General features: G+C 45.2%; 3 protein-coding genes across 5 annotated transcripts in view; 2 read left to right on the forward strand and 1 right to left on the reverse strand.

Annotated features, from left to right (window-relative positions):
- On the forward strand, nucleotides 1–9,439 carry LOC113427804 (uncharacterized). The gene is made up of 6 exons (XM_087944711.1): nucleotides 1–386; nucleotides 1,420–1,506; nucleotides 3,054–3,116; nucleotides 5,117–5,246; nucleotides 5,522–5,606; nucleotides 9,332–9,439. Exons 2-6 carry the CDS (start codon nucleotides 1,458–1,460, stop codon nucleotides 9,437–9,439), a joined length of 435 nt encoding a protein of 144 aa, XP_087800837.1. The 5' UTR covers nucleotides 1–386; nucleotides 1,420–1,457.
- The window catches only part of PARK7 (Parkinsonism associated deglycase), a 23,806-nt gene continuing 8,545 nt past the window's right edge, over nucleotides 9,307–24,567 (forward strand). The window contains exons 1-7 of one of the 3 annotated variants that reach the window (XM_087944645.1): nucleotides 9,307–9,383; nucleotides 9,578–9,705; nucleotides 10,277–10,339; nucleotides 10,763–10,873; nucleotides 11,596–11,696; nucleotides 12,232–12,329; nucleotides 13,005–13,108. In XM_087944645.1, the coding sequence (XP_087800771.1) occupies nucleotides 9,607–9,705; nucleotides 10,277–10,339; nucleotides 10,763–10,873; nucleotides 11,596–11,696; nucleotides 12,232–12,329; nucleotides 13,005–13,108 (576 nt within the window). In that variant the 5' untranslated portion in view covers nucleotides 9,307–9,383; nucleotides 9,578–9,606. The remainder of the gene's footprint in view (nucleotides 9,384–9,577; nucleotides 9,706–10,276; nucleotides 10,340–10,762; nucleotides 10,874–11,595; nucleotides 11,697–12,231; nucleotides 12,330–13,004; nucleotides 13,109–24,567) is intronic. The other 2 variants (XM_087944646.1, XM_087944647.1) reach the window with 2 other exon arrangements.
- Nucleotides 17,142–24,567, reverse strand: part of TNFRSF9 (TNF receptor superfamily member 9) — an 8,208-nt gene continuing 782 nt past the window's right edge. The window contains exons 3-7 of the mRNA XM_026690339.2: nucleotides 23,268–23,396; nucleotides 22,601–22,667; nucleotides 22,400–22,527; nucleotides 18,624–18,743; nucleotides 17,142–17,541 (exon numbers count right to left, since the gene is read on the reverse strand). Coding sequence (XP_026546124.1) covers nucleotides 17,405–17,541; nucleotides 18,624–18,743; nucleotides 22,400–22,527; nucleotides 22,601–22,667; nucleotides 23,268–23,396 — 581 coding nt within the window. The 3' untranslated portion in view covers nucleotides 17,142–17,404. The remainder of the gene's footprint in view (nucleotides 17,542–18,623; nucleotides 18,744–22,399; nucleotides 22,528–22,600; nucleotides 22,668–23,267; nucleotides 23,397–24,567) is intronic.

Raw genomic sequence — 24,567 nt, forward strand, 5'->3', positions numbered from 1 at the left:
GCCGCGCGCAAAAGGCGCGCGAGAGGGAGGAGCGCTGCGGCGCAGGAGGAGGAGGAGGAGGAGGAGCAGTCTGGCGGGGCTGCCTCCATCCCTCCCTTCTTTCCTTGCGACCCCCCCCTTCCCTCCCTCCCTCCCTCCCTCCCCGGCCTTTCCACCTGGCCCGCTGGCAACCGGAGCATCTTCGGCCCGGTTTTTTGGAGAGCTCCCGCGGGGGGGGGGACCCGCGCCCCGGAGCCTTTGGCTGGCTTCGTCTCCGCTCGGCCCCGGTTCAAACAGCTGGACGGGCCGGGGTGGGCTTAGATCAGAAGCCCGTCTGCTGCTGCTGCTGCGGCTTGGAAAGGCGGGGAGTGGGCGACCCCCGCGCGCCCGGCCAGAAGCCTTCCCAGGTAAGGCTGGCGAGGCTCCCACCCTCTCCAGGGCCGCGTCTCCTCCCCGCAAGGAGGATGCCCTTTTTTCCCTCTCCGCTGCGGCCTCGGAGGTCTGTCTTTTGGGGAGGAAAAAGCTGAAAGTGGACCCCCTTGATACCCTCAAGCATCCCCCCCCCGCCCCGCACCTATTTAGCCAGAGGAATACCAATAAAACCTCCCCAAAACCAGCGCTGACATTGGCAGCTTTCCTTCAGTCTTCCTTCAGGGGAGGGGGCTTTCTCGGGGCCCCTCCCTCATCCTCCCCTGTTAGGATTGAACGGGGGTCTCCCGTCCCATGGTCTCAGGGGCAGGGTGTAGCCCCCATCTGCCCCCTTCTTCTTCCTTCCCTGAAGGAGAAACTGCAGGTCAAGGAATGAAAAGCCAAGGAAATCTACAAAGCTCAGAGAAAGAGGAGGAGGAGGGAGGAGGAGGAGGAGGAGGGAGGGTGGGGAGAAGGGAGGAAGGTGGCAATCCCTTTGATCTGTGTGACTGACAACCCCCCCAACCAAACGTGGTCCACTCCCTCTGGGCCTTCCCTAGTCTTTCTGCCTCGGACAAAAGGCACCCAAAATTGATATTTCTCTCTTCACCTTTTCTCTTCAGTTCCCTCTTCTCTTCTATCTTTTCTCTTCTCTTTTCTCTTCTCTTCTCTCTTCACCTTTTCTCTCTTCACCTCCTTTTCTGTTTTCTCCTCTTCTCTCTTCACTTCTCTCTCTTCTCTTCACCTTCTTTTCTCTTCTCTCTTCTCTCTTCACTTCTCTCTTCTCTTCTCCATTTCTCTCTCCTCTAGAATTCTATTATAGAATTCTATAGTCTTCTATAATCGATGATCTATTTGGATTCTGAGCATTATCTATCTATCTATCTATCTATCTATCTATCATCTATCTATCTATCTATCTATCTATCTATCTATCTATCTATCTATCTATCTATCTATCTTGCATTTTCAAATACTCTTGTCTTGAACATCACACCAGCGTCTTAGCAATTTGATGCCTTGTTCTTCCAGATTGCTGTTGGGAGTTTGGGCCCTATGAAAAGAACACAATGACCGAACTTCAGATCGACAGTTCCTGCCTGCCACCCGTCCAGGAAGGTACGCGATGAAAGGAATGGGACATTTCAGAATCTCCTCCCCGTTTTTATTTTTAAAGCATACCCGGTTCTCGACTTACAACCGTCCATTTGTAAAAGACAAGGTTGAGACTTTGGGGGGGGGAAATGCCAGATAAATAAATAAATAATCAAAACCGATTATTTATTTTTTTCTGTTGGCGGAAGAAGACACAGATCTTCTACAGGAAGTCCTTGAGTTACGACAGTTCATTTAGTAACCATTCAAAGTTGCAACGGCCCTAAAGACTGTGTGGGTCGTAATTCGAGGACTTACCTGTATTGCTTATTCATTGCCTATGGCATTGAGAGACCTATTTATATATCAAATTTATTATTCCCATTTTTTATGGGATTTCTAGCCGGAAGAGACGGTAGGTCTCTGAATGCCATAGGCAATTTTATATATATAATTATAAAATACGAGCGTTTTTATCTGCTCCAACAAGTTCTCAAAATGTAAGTTCCTGTTGGGAAATCTCAAACATGTCTGGAGTTGTCTTTCCAAACTTAGAGCTTTGATGCTTCTCCTTCACACACATTCTTTGGAGGAGGGAATTTGTCCAGGCTCCAAAATTCCAAATTGTTGGAGATTATTCTGGCTCTCTCCTCTCCTCTCTTTCTTCTCCTCTCCCCTCCTGTCCTATCTTTCTTTTTGTTTCTTTTCTTTTCTTTTCTTTTCTTTTCTTTTCTTCTCTCCTCTCCTCTCTCCTTTCCTCTCTTCTCTCCTTCTCTATTTTCTATATGAGGAAGGATGCAGAAAAATATATCACTTTAGATCACTTTTAGATTAACAGAGTTGGAAGGGAGTTGTAGGTCATCTAGTCCAACCCCTCACCCAAGCAGGAGACTCTACACCGTTTCTGACAGATGGCGGTCCAGTCTCTTCTTGAAAGCCTCCAGTGTTTATGAGGAAGGACTTTTTTAGAAATAAACTTTATTGATCTTTTATACTTTAAAGAACAAAAAAACAAGCAAAAGGTAAAAGTATCTTAAATTCGACATTTTGTGACTTTCTTCCTACACTACTATTTTGTGCCTTATTTACAAATATATACAGTTTGTGCGAATATAAATATTTAATTTATATATTGCTTATCCTTAATTCATCAGCCATTTAAGTATCTTTGTTCCATCCAGTCATACCATTTTTCCCAAACTTTAAAGTATTCGGTCTCGTCTCTCTCTTTCATATCACATTATTACTTATTCTATTTTCCTTTGAATATTCTCAAATATCCGTTACACTTGTTTTATCCAATTCCAGTTTCTATCTTAACCTATTTCATTTTTCTTAAAATGTTCTCCCATCTTATTTTACAATATTATCTAAGATTCTTGTTTCATTGTTATATCCATTACACATATTGCTTTTTAATCTGTCACATTTGCAATTTTGTCACATACTGTTATCCCATTCATTATTCAACAAATTTCATCCTTATTCTAATAATTCAAAAAGTTGTCCCTTTTAGTTGTCAATTCACGCTTGGCCATGCTTCTATGTTTCATTTTTCTTTTTTCCTGCAGTTTGCCGAGATTTCGCTGTCCTAGAAGACGGTGCGTTGGCCTATTGTCTACAAGAACAAGAGAGTAAGGACGGGGATTTGGCAGATCTCTGAAATGTATTTATTTATTTGATTTGTTTGTTTGTCAAACATGTACAAGAGAACAAGTATAAGTACTAACGTAAACAAGAACAAAAGGAGGAAATATAGATAAGTGGGGACAGATAAATGGGGACAAATTGTGAGGGAGATCTATGCCAACTCGCCACAGGACAAGAATTACACTCATATCTAAAAGTAATTGTGGAATAGAATCATTAAAGAAAGGATAGAATTAGAATAACAGAGGTGGAAGGGAGCTTAGGGGTCATCTAGTCCAACCCTCTGCTCAGGCAGGAAACCCTACACCATTTCAGACAGATGGAGATCCAATCCCTTCTTTAAAAACTGTTAGAATATGCTCAACTTCTGGAGGAAAGCCATTCCACTGATTCTAATAGAATCCTAGGGCTGAAAGGGTCCTCGGAGGTCTTCTAGTCCAACCCCCTGCTCCAGCAGGAAACTCGATATCATTTCAGACCCATGGAGGTCCAATCTCTTCTTTAAAAACTTCCGGTGTTGGAGCATTCACAACTTCTGGAGGTAAATCCTTCCACTGTTTAATTGTTCCGTCTGCTAGGAAGAATAGAGAATAACAGAATTGGAAGGGAAGGACCCTGGAGGTCATCTAGTCCAACCCCCCAGCTCAAGCTTAATCCCAGGTTGCTTCGCCTTGATAATTTTCCACCCTGCTTTAAAACTTCCAGGGTTGGAGCATTCACAACTCCTGGAGGAGGATTCTGAAGGAAGGAGGAACAAAAATGAGCAACAAAATTAAAATAACTTTTTTTTTTAAACGGAGTAATAATTAAACCGAACGGCTGAACTGGATCCCGCAGTGATGTGGCTCCTGTGGCAAGTTGGCAAGCGGTTCCTCTTCCGTGGTCCGTGTGTCCTTCCAGCATTTAGCATCCCTCCCTCCCTCCAAATCTTCTGACCACCCCTCCTTCCCCATCGGTGGCCTGTCCCGTCCCGGCTGCATGGTTTTTTTCCCCCTCTGTGTGTGTGTGTGTGCGCGCGTGTGTGTGTGTGTGTTTGTGTCTTCTGTGTGTGCATCTCTGGCACCGTCCACCTTTCCAATTAACGAGATGGAGTCGCATCGCTCCAGGGAATCCAGCGTGCAGACAGGTTTACAAGGGGGGGCGGCTTGCCAGATGAGATGGCCTTTTAAGGGCCCGCTCTCTCTCAAGGTTGCTCCCCCCACTCCTTCTCTCTTGGCAGCGGGTGGCAAGGACTGTCCTTCGCCTTGCTCACCTGGCATCCTTTTGTGCTGGTGAATCATTTCCGTGACGTCAAAACGCTCTTTGCATGACAGCATCCAGAGCGGTCCAAGTTCTGAGTCTCCCTCTTTCTCTCTGCTCCCCCCACCCCCATTCCACCCCTCGACTGTCTGGCTGGGGATTAATGGCTTGGGAGTTCAGGATTTTGTCTGTCAGGATTCCGGGCAGTGACCCCCCAATTAAATTCTGAGCCTCGAGCCAACCTTCCAAAACTTCCAAAGGATTTATTGGGAGTTAACATGTCTGACACTGCCTGGGTGCAGCCGACTCTGAGACGTATTATTAATCATCACTCTTGACCCTGGTTTCCCCCCCACACCCCTGCATGAGTCATAAATCATATTCTCCAACGAGACCCCTCCATAGTCCAGAGTCATCAATCATGTTCTCCACTTAGATATTTGCCCAGCGGAAACTCAATCTGCCTGCCTGCTCTGCCTGATTTTGGGTAAAAGTTGCTCTCTCTCTCTCTCTTTTTTTTTTAAATAAAAAATTCAATATTTACATAAATATTTACAATATTTACCTACAAGCCAGGCCCACCCAGTCACGTGACCACCAAGCCACACCCACAAATTAGGCCACGCCCACAGAACTGGTGGTTAAGACATTTGAACCCCACCCTGCCCTGACCTGACGGGACCCACACCTGACCCATTGCCCCGCTCATCCTCCGGCTTCCTTCTGCCTCTTCTCTCTCCCTCAGTCGAACTGCACTACGCTTCCAATGTCCAGAAGAACCAAATGGTCCAGAATGACCGCCGGATCGCCACGAGGCTTCAGAACCAGGAGGTGGAAGCCCAGAAGATTCACGAGGGCAGGCCGCCCAAAGAAAGGTAGGATTCCTCTCCCTACTCTTGATGGATTGGCTGATTGATTGAAATGGTCTAGGGTCTCCTGTTTAAGCAGGGCTGGACTAGAAGACCTCCGAGGTCCCTTCCAGCTCTATTCGCATTGATTGATTGATTGAAATGGTCTAGGGTCTCCTGTTTAAGCAGGGCTGGACTAGAAGACCTCCGAGGTCCCTTCCGTGATTCTGTTAATTCTGTCCGTCGTTCCGCAAAGCCAGGATCGCTCCTGTCTAACTGCCTCTCCCCCTGTCCACCTGTAGCCACGAGGGAGACCCGAAAAACGCCCAGAAAGATCTTCCGGTGAAACCAGGAAAAGGGGAACGGAAGAAGGCCGGCGGCGATCAGGTAGGAGATTCCCTCAGGCCAAGTTCCAATTGCCCTGGTTTGGCCGCTCTTGGGCAGCACCAGCTTGGGCCAAAGTTGCAATGATGGACCCTTGGTCTTTTCGGGAGGTAGGAGTGCCCCAAAAGATTTTCCGGGGTGCTGTTGGGATAGTCCTTGACTTACAATCACCACGGAGCCCGAGATTTCTGTCGCTAAGTGAAAACATTTGTTCACTGAATTGTGCCGCTTCTCGGTGACAAGCCTCTTAAAGTTTGGCAGGCTGCTATCATGCCACCCCCTACTCATTTTCCTTGAGAGTCCAATCCCCTGCTCAAGCAGGAGGCCGTATATCATTCCAGAGTCCTTCCTTCCTTCCCTCCTTCCTTCCCTCCTTCCTTCCTTCCAACCTTCCTACCTTCTCTCTCCTTCCTTCCTTCCCTCCCTCCTTCCTTCCCTTCTCCCTCCCTCCTTCCTTCCTCCCTCCTTCCTTCCCTCCTTCCTTCCCTCCCTCCTTCCTTCCCTCCTCCCTCCCTCCCTCCTTCCTTCCCTCCTTCCTTCTCTCCCTCCTTCCTCCCTTCCCTCCCTCCCTCCTTCCTTCCTCCCTCCCTTCTCTCCCTCCTTCCTTCCTTCCCTCCTTCTTTCTCTCCTTCCCCCCTTCCCTCCTCCCTCCTTCCTTCTCTCCCTCCTTCTCTCCCTCCTTCCATCCATCCATCCATCCATCTTTCCATCCTTATCTATCTCAGCATCATAGAATCACACAGTTGGAAGGGACCCTTGGAGGTCTTCTACTCCAACCCCCCCTGTTCAGGCAGGAGCACCTGTGCCCTTCAGACCAGCGTCCCTTCCAACTCTGTTGATCCAATCTAAAGTCATCATAAAGGCGTCCTCTCTAAAAGAATATCGCTCTTGCATTATTGGGTTTGGCTGAGTGCCCTTGGAGAGGACGAAAAAGGGGCTTGAGATAACAGACTTTTAAAACAGCCTCCGGGGGGAGATTCATAACAATAATAATAAAGAGCCAAGCAGTTTTCCCGCTCCCTATAAATGCATTTCCTGATCAGATTATGGGACTCGTAAGCAACGCTCCGAGAGGAGGAACAAATTCCCCGAGACCATCTGGCATCTCCGACGAAAACAGCAGCCGACCAGCAGTTTCTCCCCATTGTGAAAGCAGCACCCAGCGTGCAAAACAATAACACGGATCCTCATCCCAACGAAAACAAACAGCCTCCACAATTAAAGTTTGAACCCCGCAAAATAGCCCAGCTTTCTTCCTCTGCAGGCTGCAGGGAAGAGGAGAGAGAGAAATGAAAGAAATCCCAAGTTTTATTCTTAAGGGACAGAGGGCCAACCTCTTGGGCAGGGATGTGTGTTTGTTCTTCTGTAAAAAACAAAACAAAAGCTCTTTCGTGCGCGCGCAAAACGTAATAACCGAACCGGTAGTAACACCGGTTGAATTCCCACCCGTGCCTACAAGGCCTCCTGCTCCAAGAGGCTGCGCCGGCACGACAAGTCTCACAAAGACTCATTTCTGGCAGAGTTTTGGGGGAAGAGAAAGAAAGACTTTTGCAGCTTCTGCTGTTTTCCTTGCATGAAGCCAAAAGTCTCTCTCCTCTCTCTCTCTCTCTTCCCTGAGAACGGAACTGGAGACAGTAAAGAACAATCGATCGGTAGGAAAATGGAGCGGGGGATTTTCCTGCAGACTTTTGGGGGGATTTCCCCAGGGTCTCTGGTCTGCGGGATTTAAAAATATGAGTTTGGTGGTCCCTGAGGTCCAAAAGCTCCCTCTCCCCATTGGGTAGATCGGGCCCCTTACATTTTCTTGTTGGGTTGAAGAACCAAACCAGACGGTTATAGAGGTGCCGATGACAAATCTACATCATTCTTGACCATTTTTTTTTTTTACCAAAACTTGCCTCTTAACTCCACGCTTGGCCGTTACTCATGCATTCTGAGAGCAATTTGGGCAGATACAAACCAAAGAGGCGTCATTTTCTTTCCCTCACACCTCCCCACTATCTCCCACACATACCTCCGGAGTACAAAGTCAGTAATTGCTTGCCAAAATCTGACCGAGGCTTCCCACCGCACCGTCGGCCACTCCTCCTTCTCCCTCCTCTGCTAATTTTGGGTCCGATCCAAATACTCCCAGGCCTATTGAACCCGGTTCCGGAACATTGGGGAGCGAAACGCAAGAAGGAGATGACTTCACATCGCCTTTCTCTTCTCCCAAGATTTGGTCAGTCGTGACAAGGGTGGGGATCGCGTTCGGCCAACGCACACGGCTGCACACACTCCCAACCCAGAGAAACCTTCTGGTGCACAGACGTTGCAAAGAGAATACACCGGTGAACAATTGGTGGCATTCATCCTTCTCTCCCACGGGCCTCTCTCGGCCCGAAGTGAGATAACTCACCACGGCCAACACACCATGGGAGAACTTGCTGTGGGACCATTTAACAATTCTATGTCATTATTTCAAATAAACAGCCCAATATATAAATAATACAGTCCTTGGTTGTATCAACAGAGGCAGAGAATAGTCAAGACCTTGTTGAGGATCCAAACTCTGTCAAGGACCTTGGAGTACTCATCTCAAATGATCTAAGTGCTCGAGCCCACTGTAACCACATAGCCAAAAAGGCATTAAGAGTTGTCAACCTAATCCTACGTAGCTTTTTCTCAGGTAATATCACACTACTAACTAGAGCATGCAAAACATTTGCTAGACCAATACCCGAAAACAGCTCATCAGTCTGGAACCCGCATTACGTATCTGATATTAGCACAGTTGAGAAAGTCCAGAAATATTTCCCGAGAAGAGTTCTCCACTCCTCTACTCCTTGTAGAATACCTTATGCCACCAGACTCGAAATTCTAGACCTAGAAAACCTAGAACTACGCCGCCGTCGGTCCGATTTAAGTATAGTATATAAAATCATGCATTGCAATGTCCTACCTGTCAATGAATACTTCAGCTTCAACCATAACAAAAGAGCAAACAATAGATACAAACTCAAGGTTAATCGCGCCAAACCTGATTGCAGGAAATTCGACTTCAGCCACAGAGTGGTCAATGTCTGGAATATTCTACCTGACTCTGTGGTTTCTTTCCCAAACCCCAAAAACTTTAACCCTAGACTGTCTACTATTGACCTCACCCCTTTCCTAAGAGGTCTGTAAGGGGCGTCCATAAGCGCACTAACATGCCTACCGTCCCTGTCCTATTGTTTCTTTTATATATATTTTTTATTTTTCTTATATGTATCCATGTATTCATAACTATGTTTTTACTTATACCTATTGTAAGCAATTGACAAATAAAAATTAAAATGAAATAAAAAATGAAATAGAATCAAAATCGTTTGGGTCACCCATGTTAGAACAAAAAGAGACTTTGGGGGAAAATGTGCAGGGAAGAGCAACTAAGATGATTGAAGACCTGAAACAGCCTGTTGAGAGAGCACGGTTCAATGCTTGGGCGGGGGGTTGGACTAGATGACCCGCAAGGTCCCTTCCAACTCTGTTCTTCTGTCAAGGTTTCTCCTTGGTTTGTGGTTTGTTTGTGGTTTGTTGAGCAAGGCTAACAAGAAGGAGGGCAGAAGCTGCAAGGAAGCATCTCGCTGGGAGGGGGCTAGCAAAAGGAAGGGAGATCTGAGCCAAGCAAAGCTCTAGTCCTCATGAAGGAAAGCATTCTCAAGAGATTCTTTTTTCTTTTTGGTTCTGTTTCTGTTTCTCCCATTTAGGAAAAGGACGAGAGCGGTCAGCCAAAGCAAAGGGCCTCACGTGGGACAAGAGGTAAGGACGCCCTAGGGGGCCAGCGTGCCTCTGTGGTGAACTTGGGTGTCTTCTAGTTGTGTTGGACAGCACGGCCCTCCGGCCTGAGCGGGTGGTGGTGGTGGGGGGGTTGGACTAGATGACCTCCAGGGTCCCTTCCAGCTCTATTCCATTCCTAATTTTCTCCGTTCATCTTTTTTGCTTTGTGCGTTCAGATGGCGTCCCCGAGGCCCTGCACTGGGAGATGGCCAGATTGGAACTCCAGATCCAGCAGCAGTTTCAGGAAGATGAGGAACTGGCCCGGAAGCTGCAGGAGGAAGAAGAAAGGGAAGAGACGCGCGTGGTGCGTACCCCAACCCAATGTCAACTCGTCAAACATTCCTACGCCTGTTTTAGTAATTGCCATTAAAAAGGGAGGGGGGGGAGAAGGAAGGAAATCGGGAAGAGCCGTGCAGCCGCTTGGAAGTGGAAGCACATTCCAACTCTTTCTCTTGAAAAGATTATAACTAAACTACCGGAGCTTTTGCCTGCCAGTGTGTTTAATTGGAGAACGTGATTGATGACCCCCAGCCTGTGAAGGTGCTCAATTGGAGAATCTGATTTATGACACACCCTGGAGGGGAGTGGGGAAAACAGAGTCACAGGGGACTGTAAATGACGTAGGCCAGAGTTGCCTTCCGACAGGGCAGGGCCAGGATGTCGCCTCTAATGAATCCTTGGAAGTTTTTTTTTTTTGAAGTTTGGCTCGAGGATCACGATTTAATTCGGGCGACGGCTGGAATCCTGACACCCTACCGATCAGGAAGCATTGAGAGTTGTCATAGTCCCATTCATTTCTCCTGTACCAAGATTAACCTTCTGGGGAGGGGGATATCTCTCTGGACCCCTGGTTCAACGTTTTCTTCCTTCTGCAGAGAGCTAGGAGGAACCGGGAGCAAGATGACGATTACTGGGCGGCTCAGGTGGCCCAGGATGAGGTGAGTAGCTGGCAAGATGGTTTGAAGCTTCTCTCTGAACTCATCCTGTGACACCTGTCATCACCTTTCATGAATTTCCCCTCTCCAGCGGCTTTTTAAGTTAAGGCGACAGCCAATTGGAAATCCCTTCCTTGTAGCCCAAAACTTATAGGCCATCCTTGACTTACAGCCATCTGTTTGAAGTTACGGTGACAGCGGGGGGAGGTGTGGGGGGGGAAGAGGAACCGAAGACCAATCATTGGACTTTAAAAAATTTTCGGCATTTTCCCCAGCCCTATCAGGTCATTGTGAGTGATGTGGTTGCCATTTGTGGCTTTCCCAGCCAGCTTTTGACCATGGGGAGAACAAAATAAATAAGTAAGTAAGTAAGTAAGTAAGTAAAATGAATCCTTTCTCCCTTTGCTCCCCACCCCACCAAATTAGGAAATTGCCCGCTACCTACAAGACAAGGAACTCCAGAGCCAGTGGGGCTCCCCACGGCAGGAGAGGAAGCAGACCGAGCCCCTCGAGGGACAAAGCCATTGCAACCCAGAGGTAAGAAGCCGCAGCTGTCAGGTTTCCATTGAAAAAGAAAAGAGCCAAGTCCTGTCTCCCAAAACTAATTTCTTTTATTTAGGAAAACATCCAATTGGCAAAGTCTGTTGTAATTCCAGATCTGACACAACCCGGAATTACCCCACATAATATTGGAAATTAGAAACAGCCCCCAAAAGTCACATTCCCCAATAGAAGTAAATCAACATTTGCCTGATGTCCTCAATCTCCACCTCCAGGTCTCAGCAGGGTCAGATTAAATTGCAAGGAAATATTCAAAGCCAAAAGTCTCCGAAAACAAACCAGGATAGACCGAACTTCCACGAGGACTTGAAGTGCAAGAACTTCCTTGCTTCCTGCAAAGAAGCCAACCCCAAAGGCTGGCTTTTATCCCTTAAGGGAGGGAACATTACCTTGCAGCCTTACTTTCCTGAGTCGCCCTTGCTGCTTTGGATGCTCTTTCCTTCAAGCAGCCCTGCGTGCATGCGCATTGAGCACAGGCTCCTCGGGGGACTCTTCCTCACTGCTGCCAGGCTCCACAAGCTCCGAAGGCAGCACTCCACTCCCTGATGCTCCTGGCCCCATCCCTGCATCCCACGCAGGCCCCTCATCCGAGTCCTCGCCCTCTGGGGCCTCAGCTGTCCGCACCTGCTGCTGGTGAACCCCAACACCTGTCTAGACCTTTCCAAGCCACCTTTGCCTTTCTCTTGCCTTGTTTCCAGAAGGACTCCTGGCCGAGTGGCAGAAGCCCAGCCCTGCTGAGGATCCAGCCTGATCCAGAGGACGCCAATGGGACGGCGAAAGGAGCTGCCATCCAGAAGAAGTCGGATGGGTGGGCTGCTTCAATCCCAGAGTTAGGGAATTAAACGTGGAAGGCCAAAATATGTGGCGGGGCAGGAGTTAGAATGCAGGGTGGCAGGCCGACTCTGCCCGCTGCCAGCAGTTCGATCCTGACCAGCTCCAGGTTGACTCAGCCTTCCGTCCTTCCGAGGTCGGTAAAATGAGGACCCAGATTGTTGAGGGCTGTAAGCTGACTCTGTAAACCGCTTAGAGAGGTCTGTGTAAAGCTCTGTCAAGCAGTATATCTAAATAGTATTCTATTTTCTTTTCTATTTTCTATTCTATTTTATTCTATTCTCTATTCTGTTCTGTTCTATTCTATTCTATTCTATTCTATTCTATTTTCTATTCTATTCTACTTTCTATTCTATTTTCTATTCTATTCTATTTTCTATTCTGTTCTGATTCTAATTCTTATTCTGTTCTATTCTTCTGCTCTACTCTAACTCTACTCTATTCTAAAGCAACGACTAGGTAATTTTTAAAATGTATCTTATAGTCTTGGTTTTTTTACTTAGGCCACAGTTTTGCCGAAATATCGCTGAAGTTCTGGATCCAACTTTTCAAGCCGCTAAAATGGGAATGCCTTCAGATGTGATGGATCTGGGTTCAAAAGGTAATAACATAACAATTGTTTTCATATTTATATTGGAGAAAGTCCCATTAAACTTAAGATAGATTCCAGAATAAAAATAAGCATAGAATTAATAGAATAATAGAATAGAATAGAATAGTAAAATAGAGAAAAGAATAATAGAATAGAATAATAAAATAGAGAATAGAATAATAGAATAGAATAATAAAATAAAGAATAGAATAATAGAATAGAATAATAAAATAGAGAATAGAATAGAATAATAAAATAGAGAATAGAATAATAGAATAGAATAATAAAATAAAGAATAGAATAATAGAATAGAATAATAAAATAGAGAATAGAATAATAGAATACAGAATAGAATTGGATAGGATAGGATAAAAAATAGAATAGAATAGATATTGGAATGAAGAATATAATAGAATATAGAATAGAATAGAACAGGAAATGGAAATGGAATAGCAATTGGAAGGGACCTTGGAGGTCTTCTAGTCCACCCCCCTGCTCAAGCAAGAGACTGTATAACAGAGGAGATTATGCCTAACACTGCACTGGAAAATAACTTTAAGAAAAATAATTTTTGAGAGCTGGGGAGACAAGAGAGAGATGGAAGAAGAGATCCTCGTGCCGTGCTGACATTCTCTTTTCTTTTTTCCTTTTCCTTTTCCTTTCTTTCCTTTCCTCTCCTCCTAGCCCCCAGCCCAGGACCCCTGGCCCAGACGGACAGCCCCTTTGACTACCCGCCGAGGGTGGCAGCTCCTGTCTTCGTCTCCCCGACCAAACGACAGCCAGACAAGGTGGGCTGCCCGAAATCCAGCAACAAAAAGGAAGGCTGTAGACAGCAGTGAGATGGGGTGGGCCAAGCTCTTTGGATGCTTTTTCCCTCTCTTCTTCTTCTTCTTCTTTTCTCTCCCAACTTTTCACTGATGTCTTGGCTGGATTGATATCTCAAACAGGATGTCCGACTTTTAAAGCTCTTTCCTTCCTTCCTTCCTCTTATTTCGACCTGAACTCCTCCCTCTTTTAATTCAGCCGTCAATCCCATCAAATGAACACACACACAAAAAGCGTCGGTAAAAAAGCAAAAATAATAATAATAATAATTACCCATCACCAAAAACGGAAACGGGCTTTTCAGGGAGGGACGTTACTCTATCGGTGGCCCAAATATTCCCTTTAAAAAATAAAATAAAAATTAAATTGCTTTTACATTTCAAAATATCTCCGCTCCCTGTCCAGGAGGACGCCTTGCATTATCCAGAAAGACACACACGGTTGTGGCCAGGTTACATGGATCGCACAAATTAAACCAGGTAGTCAGAATCGGAAGAGATCTTGGAAGAGACCTTGGAGGTCGTCTAGTCCAGCCCCCAGCTCGAGCAAAAGTTCCTTGATTGACAACAGTTCATTTAGTGACCAAAGTTACAGCACTGGGAGAAAAAAAAGGGGGGGTTGTTTTTCACAGTTATGATGTTTCTCGCATCCCCCCATGCTCAGGCGATTAAAATTCTGAGGCTTGGCCACTGACTCGTACTTACGACGGGTGCAGTGTTCCCCCGGGGGTCGCATGATTCACCTTTTACAACCTTTGGAGGAGCAAAGTCCATGGGCAAGCCGGATTCGCTTTAACAGCTGCAAGGATTCACTTAACCACGGTGGCAAGGACAGACGTAAAACCGGGCGAAACTCACTGGACAAATGTTCCGCTTAGCCACAGAAATGTTGGCCTCGATTATGGTCATAAGCCGAGGACTAACTATATTCTTTTGGCAACTCGGTGCTCCCACAAGTAGCCTTTATCTGGCTTGGGACGGTTGGCAACTTTTAATTTATGTCCCTTTCTTTCTTTCTTTCTTTCTTTCTTTCTTTCTTTCTTTCTTTCTTTCTTTCTTTCTTTCTTTCTTTCTTTCTTTCTTTCTTCTTTCTATCTTTATCTGTCTCTTGTCTCTCACATCTTTTTATCTCTGTCTCTTTATCCCTCTGTCTTTCTCTTAGTCTCTCTGTCTCTGCCTCTCTCTTTCTCTCATCTCTTTTTATTTGTCTCTGTCTCTTTATCTCTCTCTGTTTCTCTCTGTCTCTTTCTCTCTCTCTTTCTGTCACTAGCTCTCTCTTTATCTCTCTGTCTCTCTGTTTTTGTCTCTCTCTTTCTCTATCTCTCTATCTCCTTCTCTCTCTCATCTCTTTTTGTCTCTGTCTCTGTCTCTCTAGCTCTCTCTCTCTTTCTCTCTCTCTGTCTGTCTCTATCTCTCTAGGTCTCTTTCTATCTCTGTCTGTTTCTCTTTCTCTCTCTTTCTCTCTCTCTCTCTCTCTCTCTCTCTCTCACTCTCTCTCTCTTTATCTCTTTCTCTCTCTCTATCTCTCTCTATCTTTCTGTCTTTATCTTTCTGTCTTTATCTCTCTCTCTTTATCTCTCTCTTTTTATCTCTCTCTCTGCATGTTTTGAATAAAGTCCTTACTAAGGGTGTCAGTTTTGAACGTCAATACGGACTTTTGTTTCATGTACAGTTTCAGAAAATTACTTTTGCCCGGCATTTCCCAGCGCTGTCGCGCACACGCCTTCTCAGAACTGGATCTCGCCCTTGCAGCTCGATTCCAAGCAGCCTTTTAGAAATTTCAAGGAAACGTGGATTAACGGAGTTTTGCAAGGGGGCACTTCCCAGCAGACGGAGGAGGAGTTAGGGGGCTCTTGGCACATATTGTAAGCAGATCATATATGGACTTTTCGGTTTATTTTTGAGCTGACTTACTGCCAAAACACCCCTCCCTCTGGCCCTCGCCCCGAATGACTCGAGTCCCACTGCCTTCACGTTGTGAGTTGTGGTTTTGTGGCTGTTTTTCATCACTTCACAATAGGGGATGCACCTGTTCTCTCTCCGTCGCCCAGCAAAACAACCGTCCCATATTGTTTGGGATCCCTTTTTAATCTAAATTCTGGGACACAATTCATATACAGCTCGTCCTCGACTCAAAACCACCACCGAGCCCCAAAGTTACGTTGCTAAGCGAGACCGTTGTCCAGCGGGTTTTGTCCTGCCCTACGAACTTCCTCGCCCGGCGTGAATTGTTCCAAAGTGAGTTGGCCGGTCTTTAAGTGAAGCCGGCTTTGCCCATTGGGGGTGCTCTCATCCAGACGGTCGGAAAAAAAGGTGAGCCGTCATAACTACGAGTCCGTTTTTCCAAGTGTTGGAATTCGGATCCCGTGAGCCATGGGAAGGCCACGACAGACGTTAAGTGTGGAAATACGGCCCTGAGTCGATTTTATTTTTTTCAAAGGATGTCACTCTCGACGGTCGCTAAACGAACCCCGCCTTATTACAATAGTTCGTGGAGTAACTTTAGTAAATAGTAAACAGTGAATTTCTGTTCATGGCACTGTGGGGATGCTACAACGGTCGTAAGGGTGAAAAGCAGCCATAAATAATAATAATAATAATAATAATAATAATAATAATAATAATAATAATAATAATAATAATAATAATAATAATAATAATAATGTATTTTTCCAATGACGCTGTCATATCTTTGGACACTAAATGGGCTTTTTGTAAGAGGATAATAGATAACAGATAATCAGAGTTGGAAGGGACCTTGTAGGTCATCTAGTCCAACCCCCTGCCCAAGCAGGAGACCCTACACCATTTCTGACAGGGCAGCCCAGCCTCTTCTTGAAAGCCTCCAGGGATGATGAAGCTCCCACAACTTCTGAAGGCAAGTCCTTCCATTGATTAGAATAACAGAGTTGAAAGGGACCTTGGAGGTCCTCTAGTCCAACCCCCCACGCCCAAACAGGACACCTTACACCATTTCTGACAAATGGCAGTCCAGTCCAGCCTCTTCTCGAAAGCCTCCAGGGATGATGAAGCTCCCACAACTTCTGAGGGTAACTTCTGTTCCATGGGTTGATTGTTCTCCCTGTCAAGAAATGTCTCCTCATTTACAGGAGGTCTACCTGTATTTGAAGTCCTCTCAAATAAGATGATTTCTCGGGGGCAAAGCTAGCTATGGGAAGGTAATTTTCTTTTTAATACCTTATTCTAGAAACCCCCAGAGCTTGACAAGTTCAAAGCGCAGCTGGGGCGTAAATATAGAAATATCCTTCCAGAATATAGCCTTGACGTCGTAGGCGCCAGGGGAGAGCAAAGCGCACTTGGCCAGAGGAGAATCAAGGTTTGGTGTGTGGGGAAGCGGTGGGGAGACGAAAAGGCCACCGAGATCCACCTCGTCGCAGATATATTTCCACTTGGCGTCACCATCAGAAGTGTGCGCGCGTAAAGAAACGGTTGTGTTATGAGTCATGTTTAATCTGAATCAAAAAAAGAGAGAGAGAGAAGTCGCAGCTGGATGTTCGTTCGTAGGTGGGAAGTGATGACCAGTGATGATAAGTTGAGATTCGTACCTAGGATGTCTTGATAGGCCATCAAGAAGAGGTTGGGAGCCAGAAACCACCCCCAACAAACTAGCTTTTAGGAAGTGAAGAAACTTCTGGAGGTTGAAAAAAAAACAACCCTTGAAAACAGGAAGATTCTGGCCTCTGGAAGGCCACCAGGTTCTCGAGAACTTCCAAGTGGTGGCTCTTTGCCGTTCAACTTAACACAACTGCAACAGAGTGGACTTTCCCCCCCAACACCGTGCTTTTATTTTATTTTATTTTATTTTGCATGGCCTACTTTTCCCATTGCCTTCTGGCCATCCTAACAACGTCCCCCTCCCCAAATCAAAAACCAGCGTGTCCCATTGTGTTGTGTTTGGTGTTTTGTTTTTATTTAAAGTTCAAATCGAGGGCCATCAGGCCGATATTCCAGTTCCAGGGAGAGAGAAAAGGGGATAATTTAAGGCAGGGGTGTCCAACCTTGGCAACTTTAAGACTTGTGGACTTCAACTCCCAGAATTCCTCAGCCAGCTTTGCTTAAAGTTGCCAAGGTTGGACACCCCTGATTTAAGGGATTCTTCCATCGCTTCTGAAGATGGCAAGGATTCATTCAAAAGCACAGTTGCTCAAAATGCTTTGGGGGGGTCTTTTTTGTGTGTGTGTGGTGGGGGGGTTTCCTTCGGGTCAAGGAAGCCCTTCTTAGCACTTTGACCCAGAGTTGTTATACATCTTGTGAAGAGAATTTTTCCAAAAGGTCCCCTTTGAGACTGGCAGGGGCTTCACAGCTTCCTCCTTCTTCTTCTTCGGGGTATCTGTAGATGCATTCATCGACCTCCTGGGCTAACTGCCCATGGACAGCTGCGGGACAGAAGAAGTGGGAGAATTGAGACACAACACAAAACTCCCTGCGCAGGCATGCCAAGCAATCCAAGACCTCGGAATGGGGCAACTCACCACAGCCACATTAACACGGCCAACTCCCCATGGCCAACTCACTATGGTCAACTCATCATGGTCAACTCACCATGGTCAACTCATCATGGCCAACTCACCATGGTCAGCGCCCCATGGCCAACTCACTATGGCCAGATCCTCATGGTCAGCTCCCCATGGCCAACTTACTATGGACAACTCCCCATGGCCAACTCACTATGGTCAACTCATCATGGCCAACTCCCCATGGTTAACTCATTATGGTCAACTCTCCATGGTCAACTCCCCATGGCCAACTCTCCATAGTCAACTCCCCATGGCCAACTCTCCATAGTCAACTCCCCATGGCCAACTCTCCATAGTCAACTCCCCATGGCCAACTCATCATGGCCAACTCCCCATGGCCAACTCACTATGGCCAGCTCCTCATGGTCAGCTCCCCATGGCCAACTTACTATGGACAACTCCCCATGGCCAACTCACTATGGTCAACTCATCATGGCCAACTCCCCATGGTTAACTCAGTATGGCCAACTCTCCATGGTCAACTCCCCATGGCCAACTCTCCATAGTCAACTCCCCATGGCCAACTCACTATGGCCAACTCCCCATGGTTAACTCATCATGGCCAACTCCCTTTGGTCAACTCCCCATGGCCAACTCATCAAGGCCAACTCACCACAGTCAACTTGCTGCAGGACAATTCAACAATTCAATTTAATTATTTAAAATGGTTTTAAAATTATTTCAATTTTTGTCATCCGCTTTTCATGTAGTCCTTCCTTTTGCATCTTTTCTTTCATGGTTTCCATTCCACCATTTCTCTGGTACCTCCGATACTCGTGTGACTCTTTTCCCGCTGAGCCTTGGCTGCGGTGAATTATCTGGGTGGCGAGTTGGCCGTGGTGAGTTGGCGTAGACCCCCCTAGGGGGTGTCCTGAGCAGTGGAAGAGGAAGAACTGGCAGAGTACTGCTGGCCAAAAGAAGAATAGGGGAAATGGCCTTACGTTTCGGGAACTTCTTTCGGATGCAGGATCGGAGGAAGAAGTAGGCCAACACCATGCATGCGCCAAACAGAAGGATGGTGACGAAAGCAAAACTGGTGAGGATCAGCTGGTTTCCCCCCTCTAAAAAAAAGCAGGGGGGGGGGAAAAATAACAATCCTTCAGAAAAATCCCACAAAAAAAGCACAATTAAAATGATCCTGGCTGCACAATGGGCTCGCTTCGCGATCCCTGCTCACAGGCTGGCACTGGCAACGGTGGGAGGGAAGCAGGGAAATTCCAGGTTGCTTCTCTCCTTGATGAGTTTCCATCCGTTGCTTCTCATCCTGCCTTCTGGTGTTTTGGAAAATAACTGGAACTCCCCCTCCCATTCTTCTTTGGGGACCCCCTGAAATATTGGAAGACTTCTATCATGCCCCTCTTAGCCCTTCTTTCCTCCAGACTAGATACCTGTGTTTCCCTGAGAAATAAGACCCTGTCTTACTATTATTGTTTTGCCACCAAAAATGGCACCAGGTCTTATTTTGGGGGGGATACCCTCCCCTGACTAACCTCACTTGCACGCGTCGCTCTGGCCTCCTTTTGGCGGTCCGAGGCCTTCAGGAACTTCTTCTGCAGCCAGTAAGGCTTTCCTGAAGGGCCTCTGCAGCCAATAACAGAGCTCTGGATCGATCCAGAGGCCTTCGGGAAAGCCTTGCCGGCTGCAGAAGAAATGGGCCGGCCAGACAGGTGTTGGGGATGTGCGAGGCCCGGCTACACCTGTCCAAAGGTAAGTAGTAGGGCAGCTCCACTACCTCCTCATCCCCACCCTAGCTTAATTTTTACCCGTCCAGGGGTCTTAATTAGGGCTTATTTTGGGGGGAGTGGTAGGGCTTATATTGGATGCAGATGTTAAAAAAATCAAGCTTAGGGCTTACTTTCAGGGTAGGTTGTATTTTTGGGGAAACAGGAGATACCAAATTCCTTCGTATCGTTTAGCCTCCAGGCCTTCAATCATCCTAGTTGCTCTTTTCTGCGCTTCTTCCGAAATCTCAACCTCTTTTTTTTTTTTTGCAATGAGGTGACCAATACCTCTATTGCTACATACTCAGAGTTTGTGGGTTTCCTCATTTCTAATGTATTTCATGGTGTTGTTTTTTGTTTTTAACTGCAGTTGGAGCCTGATTGAGATCAAAACTTTCAAGCTCAGTGGGTGGGGGAAGCTCTTCAGCTTTGCAAGAAAACGTAAAACGAACGCCGTGAAATCCTGCCCTTTTCTGGAGACTGACTAAACTATAGCTTAGCTTTAAGCAAGCATCTGGCCTCCTTGAACCCTCAGCTGCGGCTAGACTATATAAGCCATGGTTCCAGCTTCGGAGGGAGGTTTGGTTCTTAACATAATGTAATTTACCAGATGTGGATTTCCTAACAATTGCACCCCGTTTCTTCCAGAGAAAAACCAAATGTCTTTTTTTTTCTCAGTTGTAGAAATTGAGAATTAGATTCTGGATTTCTTCACCCACCCTTAACCACAATCTCAGCAGAGATATAACCACAGCGTTTAAGGTTATTTTTAAATGAGAGCATAGGTTTTTACAGTCCAACCATGTGGGTAAATATACGCTTTGACGTAGAGTCCAGGTATGAAATGGGTACATTTGGTAACAAGATTAAACAAGGTTGTGTGAATGCAGGCATTCTTCGCCTCTTCCAGCTGGAAGCCATGTATGCTGGCAACATTTTTCACTGGGGGAAAAAAATGGTGGTTTGTTTGAATTTAGAATAACAGAGTTGGAAGGGTCCCTGGAGGTCTTCTAGTCCAACCCCCTGCTTCGGCAGGAAACCCTACACCACTTCAGACCAAATGGTTATCCAATCTCTTCTTAAAAACTTGCGAATGCTCCATACTAAATCCTAAAATAATTGGTTTAATATTGGTCAATGCTAAACGCTGAAGTTCAAGGCTGAATACCAAAGTAATTTGTTGAATAATGTTTGATGCTAAATCCTAGAGTAAACTCAATACTCAATCCTAAAAGTACTTGTTTTAATAATACTCAATGCTCAATACAAAAGTAAAATAATACTAAATACTAAAGTAAGGGGTTTAATAATGTTCGATTGTAAATACTAAACTCAATACCAAACATTCATTAGTTTAATGATGCTCAATACTCAATACTAAACTAAACTCAATCCTAAAGTAATTTCTTTTATAATGACCAAACATTCCAGGACTCCATTCGCAAAACTGCATTCGTAAAACATTTTATACATTGATTTAACTGTTATATATTGAACCAGTTATATATTATAACTTTGGCCAAAGTACATCGGTCAATTAATTTGGGATTCCCCCAATGGATGTTGACCCAGAAACTAAAATATATATATATAAAGTAGAATAAATAGAGTTGAGTCTGAGAAAAATGACGAACAAACTAGCCATGGTTTATAGATCTTTGCCTGATTGCACATATTCTGAGAACACAACCAAAAAAACCCCCCAGCCAACTCTTTTTGGGGTTTCTCAGTCAATATAAAAATAAAATGATTCATCATTCAGAAGAAAAAGACAACTTCATACAAGAGGCCAACAAGGGCCAGAATGGAAGCAGTGATATTTTTCAGAATTTATTATTATTATTATTTAATTGATATGCCTCCCATCTCACTTATTCAAAGACACACTTTGAAGTAATTGGAAGCCAAATCTAGTCCAGTTCTTATTCCGAGCTGGGAGAAAGAGGCAGGAGAAATGAATTGGAGTCAGGCTGCAAATAGAAAGAAAGTCTCCATCTGTTTGGTAGCCAGAAAAAAAACCAGGGACAGCAGCATGTTTCTGGGGTGGCTGACAAATTAGGGTGGAGAGTAGATGGGCTTTTATACAATTTGGGGAGGATTTGTGATTGGGATGCCTGGTTCGTGTAACATTTTAATGGCTGTTGCCAAATTCCCCCAATTTTTTTATTTTTACATACAATAAATCCATTCCATTTCAATTAGGTTCATATTTTGTGTGCTTACAATTAATAATAATACTCCTCTTATCAATATAACAATATAAATCACATTCCCATATGAATAATATAAGTAATATCCAATAAATCTATTTATCTATCCAGATTCCTATGGGGTCATGATTGGCTCTACAGGTCAAAGGAGACATCCTATGTGCTCTGTTTGAGCTAATCTTGTCGGTTTTGGCTCCTTGCCTATCGTGCTGCTTATTTGGGGTTTCTAGCAGCCCCTTGTTTTCTTTTTGTAAAAAAACAGTTTTTTATTTTTATATTTCAGAAACATCTCTTTTAGTGAACAGCATGATTCCAGGTTTTCGCATTTCCATATGAACAGGACCTTGGTTACATATTCACCTTTCACATTTGATTTCATATCATATCATTACATTTCATATTTTCTGTAAATTTTCTCAAATATTCTTATATTCTTCAAACTTATTTTATATATTTTCTACTCATATCTTAACTTATTTCTTTTTGCTTTAAATAATTCTGGCATCTTCATCTTCATTATACTTTATATTTTTATCGGTCACGTTTGCAATTTCATTGCATACTCTTATTTCGTTATTCCAAAAGTTCTAACTCATAATTCAAAAGATTTGCCCCTTTGTTTTCTCAACGGTGGCGATTTTAAGACTCCCCAAATTCTACTTCCCAGAATTTCCCAGCAAGGCTGACTGGGGAATTCTGGGAATGGAAGTCCATATGTCTTCAAGCAGCTGAGAAATATTGGATTAAACAGTTAATGGGATAAATAAATGTTCCAAGAAGAGCTACCTGAAGAAACCTTAGTAGAGAAGACAGATGGGGAAGTGGAGGGCTGGCTGGTGGGAACTTCTGATTGAGTCCAGCAAACCACATCTTTTTTCTTGGTCCCTGGTTCCTGAATCTTACCACCCGGACACCTGCAGGAATGGGTAGTTAGTCTCGTGTTTTACACCTGAGATTTTAAAATAAATTTATTCCAGAAGAACTTACTTTCTCCATGGTCGGCATTCACCTGTATGTTGATCATTGAAAGTCTTGTCTGGACAGCTTTGACAACCTTGGGAAGCACAGAAGAAAGTTTGATGTCTGAATGAGTTTCTGGCTAACCAAATAAATGGAGGGAGGCCGACTTTCTAACTGCAGCTTGCCTTCAATTCATTTCCCCTGCCTCTTTCTCCCACCTTGGCCTTGGGCTCCATCTCAGTCTGCTTTGGAGGTTTGTCACTCACATAACACACGCACAACAGTGGCTTGTAGCAAGTGAAAATCCCACCGCTGTTGTGACGTTCAAGAGAACTTCTTCCCCCGTCGATAGATAAGTCAAGTTTTCCAGAGATTCAGAGCACTATACTACAGGTAGTTCCCGACTTTACGACCGCAACTGAGCCAATAAAAATTTCTAACAAAACTCCACACTGGCAACAGGAAAGACATCCGGCCAGTACAGTTACCCAGACTCCAAGGAATTATGGGATCATTAAAAGGAAATGATGATAAATATGAATCGGTGGCCAAGCATCCAAATTTTGGTCATGTGACCACACAATGGTCATACGTGTGAAAAACGACCCACAGTCCTGGGTTTTAACTTGAAACAAGCTGTTGTAAGTGGAGAACCACCTGTGCAGAAAGTCATCGTAGCTGGGGGCCACCTTACCTGCAATCGTGCGTTGCTGTCCGAGCTCACACTTACACGCCTCACAATTTTTCCCACATGAATAACCCGGAGCACATTCACAAACGGCGTTGGAAGTTGCGGTACATTTCTGCTTGTAGACCAAAGTCCCTTGAGGGTTAAAAACATTAGAGTAGAGAAGTCGATTTTCCCTCTGAGCTGAGCTCAGTTGATTTTGACGGGGTTTTGGCAGCAGGAAGCAGGTTTATCTTGCTGGGTTAACCAGGATTGGATAAGATCTAGCCAGCATTTGTGGCTAGCTTTCCATAAACTCCTAAGAATATTTGGTTAAGGGAATAAACTCCCCCTGCCCTCCCCAAAAATCCCAATAATCTAAACTTTGCTGCAAAATTCCAGACCCCTTTTCCACGTAAAGCCACCACACTGGAAAAACTACAGGTAGTCCTCGAATTATGACCACCATTTCGGACGTTCAGTGAGGCGTTAGTAAAGGGAATTTCGCTCTGCTTTTCTTGCCAAAGTTGTTAAGTGAGTCGCAACTTTTTGGAAGCAAATCTATCTTCCCCCCACTTCGACTTGGCTGGTCGCAAAAGGGGAATTGCACACCTTGGGACACCGCGGCCGTCGTAAATACGAGCCAGTTGCCAAGCGTCCGAATTTTGATCACGCAGTCACGGGGAAGTTGCGACAGTCGTGAAGTGTGAAAAAACGGTCCTAAGTCTCTTTTTTTCCCCAGTGATGGTAAAACTTTGAACGGACACTAAATGGGCACTTTTGTAAGTGGAGGTCGTAAGGCGAGGAGTAGGGCAAGAAAAGAAAGATAGGAACCTGGTAAGAGGCTCCTGTCCCCAGCCAGGAGTTGAGACTGGAGGCTATATATATATAAAGAGAGAGAGAGAAAGAGAGATAGAATATGTGTGTGTCTGTCTGTCTGTCTCTCTCTCTTTTTGTCTCTTTGTCTCTCTGTCTGTCTCTCTCTCTCTCTTTCTCTCTCTGTCTCTCTCTGTCTCTTTCTCTCTCTCCCTCTTTCTGTCTGTCTCTCTTTCTCTCTCTCTGTCTCTTTCTGTCTCTCCCTCTCTCTTTCTGTCTGCCTCTCTCTCTTTCTCTCTCTCTGTCTCTCTCTGTCTCTCTCTGTCTCTCTCTATCATCCCTCCATCCATCCATCCATCCATCTATCTATCTCATCTATAGCAGTCGCAAGAATTGGGGATGTTTAATTTAATGAAAAGAAGGACAAAAGGGTGAGACATGATAGCAGTCTTCCAGTATTTCAGGGGCTGCCCCAAAGAAGAGGGAGTCAAGCTATTCTCCAAAGCATTGA

This window comes from Notechis scutatus, chromosome 16, assembly GCF_049901735.1.
Source record: "Notechis scutatus isolate UNSWTSFEM ecotype Mainland chromosome 16, rNotScu1.2, whole genome shotgun sequence".
Taxonomy (NCBI): domain Eukaryota; kingdom Metazoa; phylum Chordata; class Lepidosauria; order Squamata; family Elapidae; genus Notechis; species Notechis scutatus.

Bases quoted from the DNA above. Each gene is read 5' to 3' on its own strand.
- LOC113427804 (XM_087944711.1), top strand. From the start codon at position 1,458: ATGACCGAACTTCAGATCGACAGTTCCTGCCTGCCACCCGTCCAGGAA. The intron at 5,247-5,521 runs GTAGGATTCCTC...GTCCACCTGTAG, and splicing joins GGCAGGCCGCCCAAAGAAAG to CCACGAGGGAGACCCGAAAA. The intron at 5,607-9,331 runs GTAGGAGATTCC...TCTCCCATTTAG, and splicing joins AGAAGGCCGGCGGCGATCAG to GAAAAGGACGAGAGCGGTCA.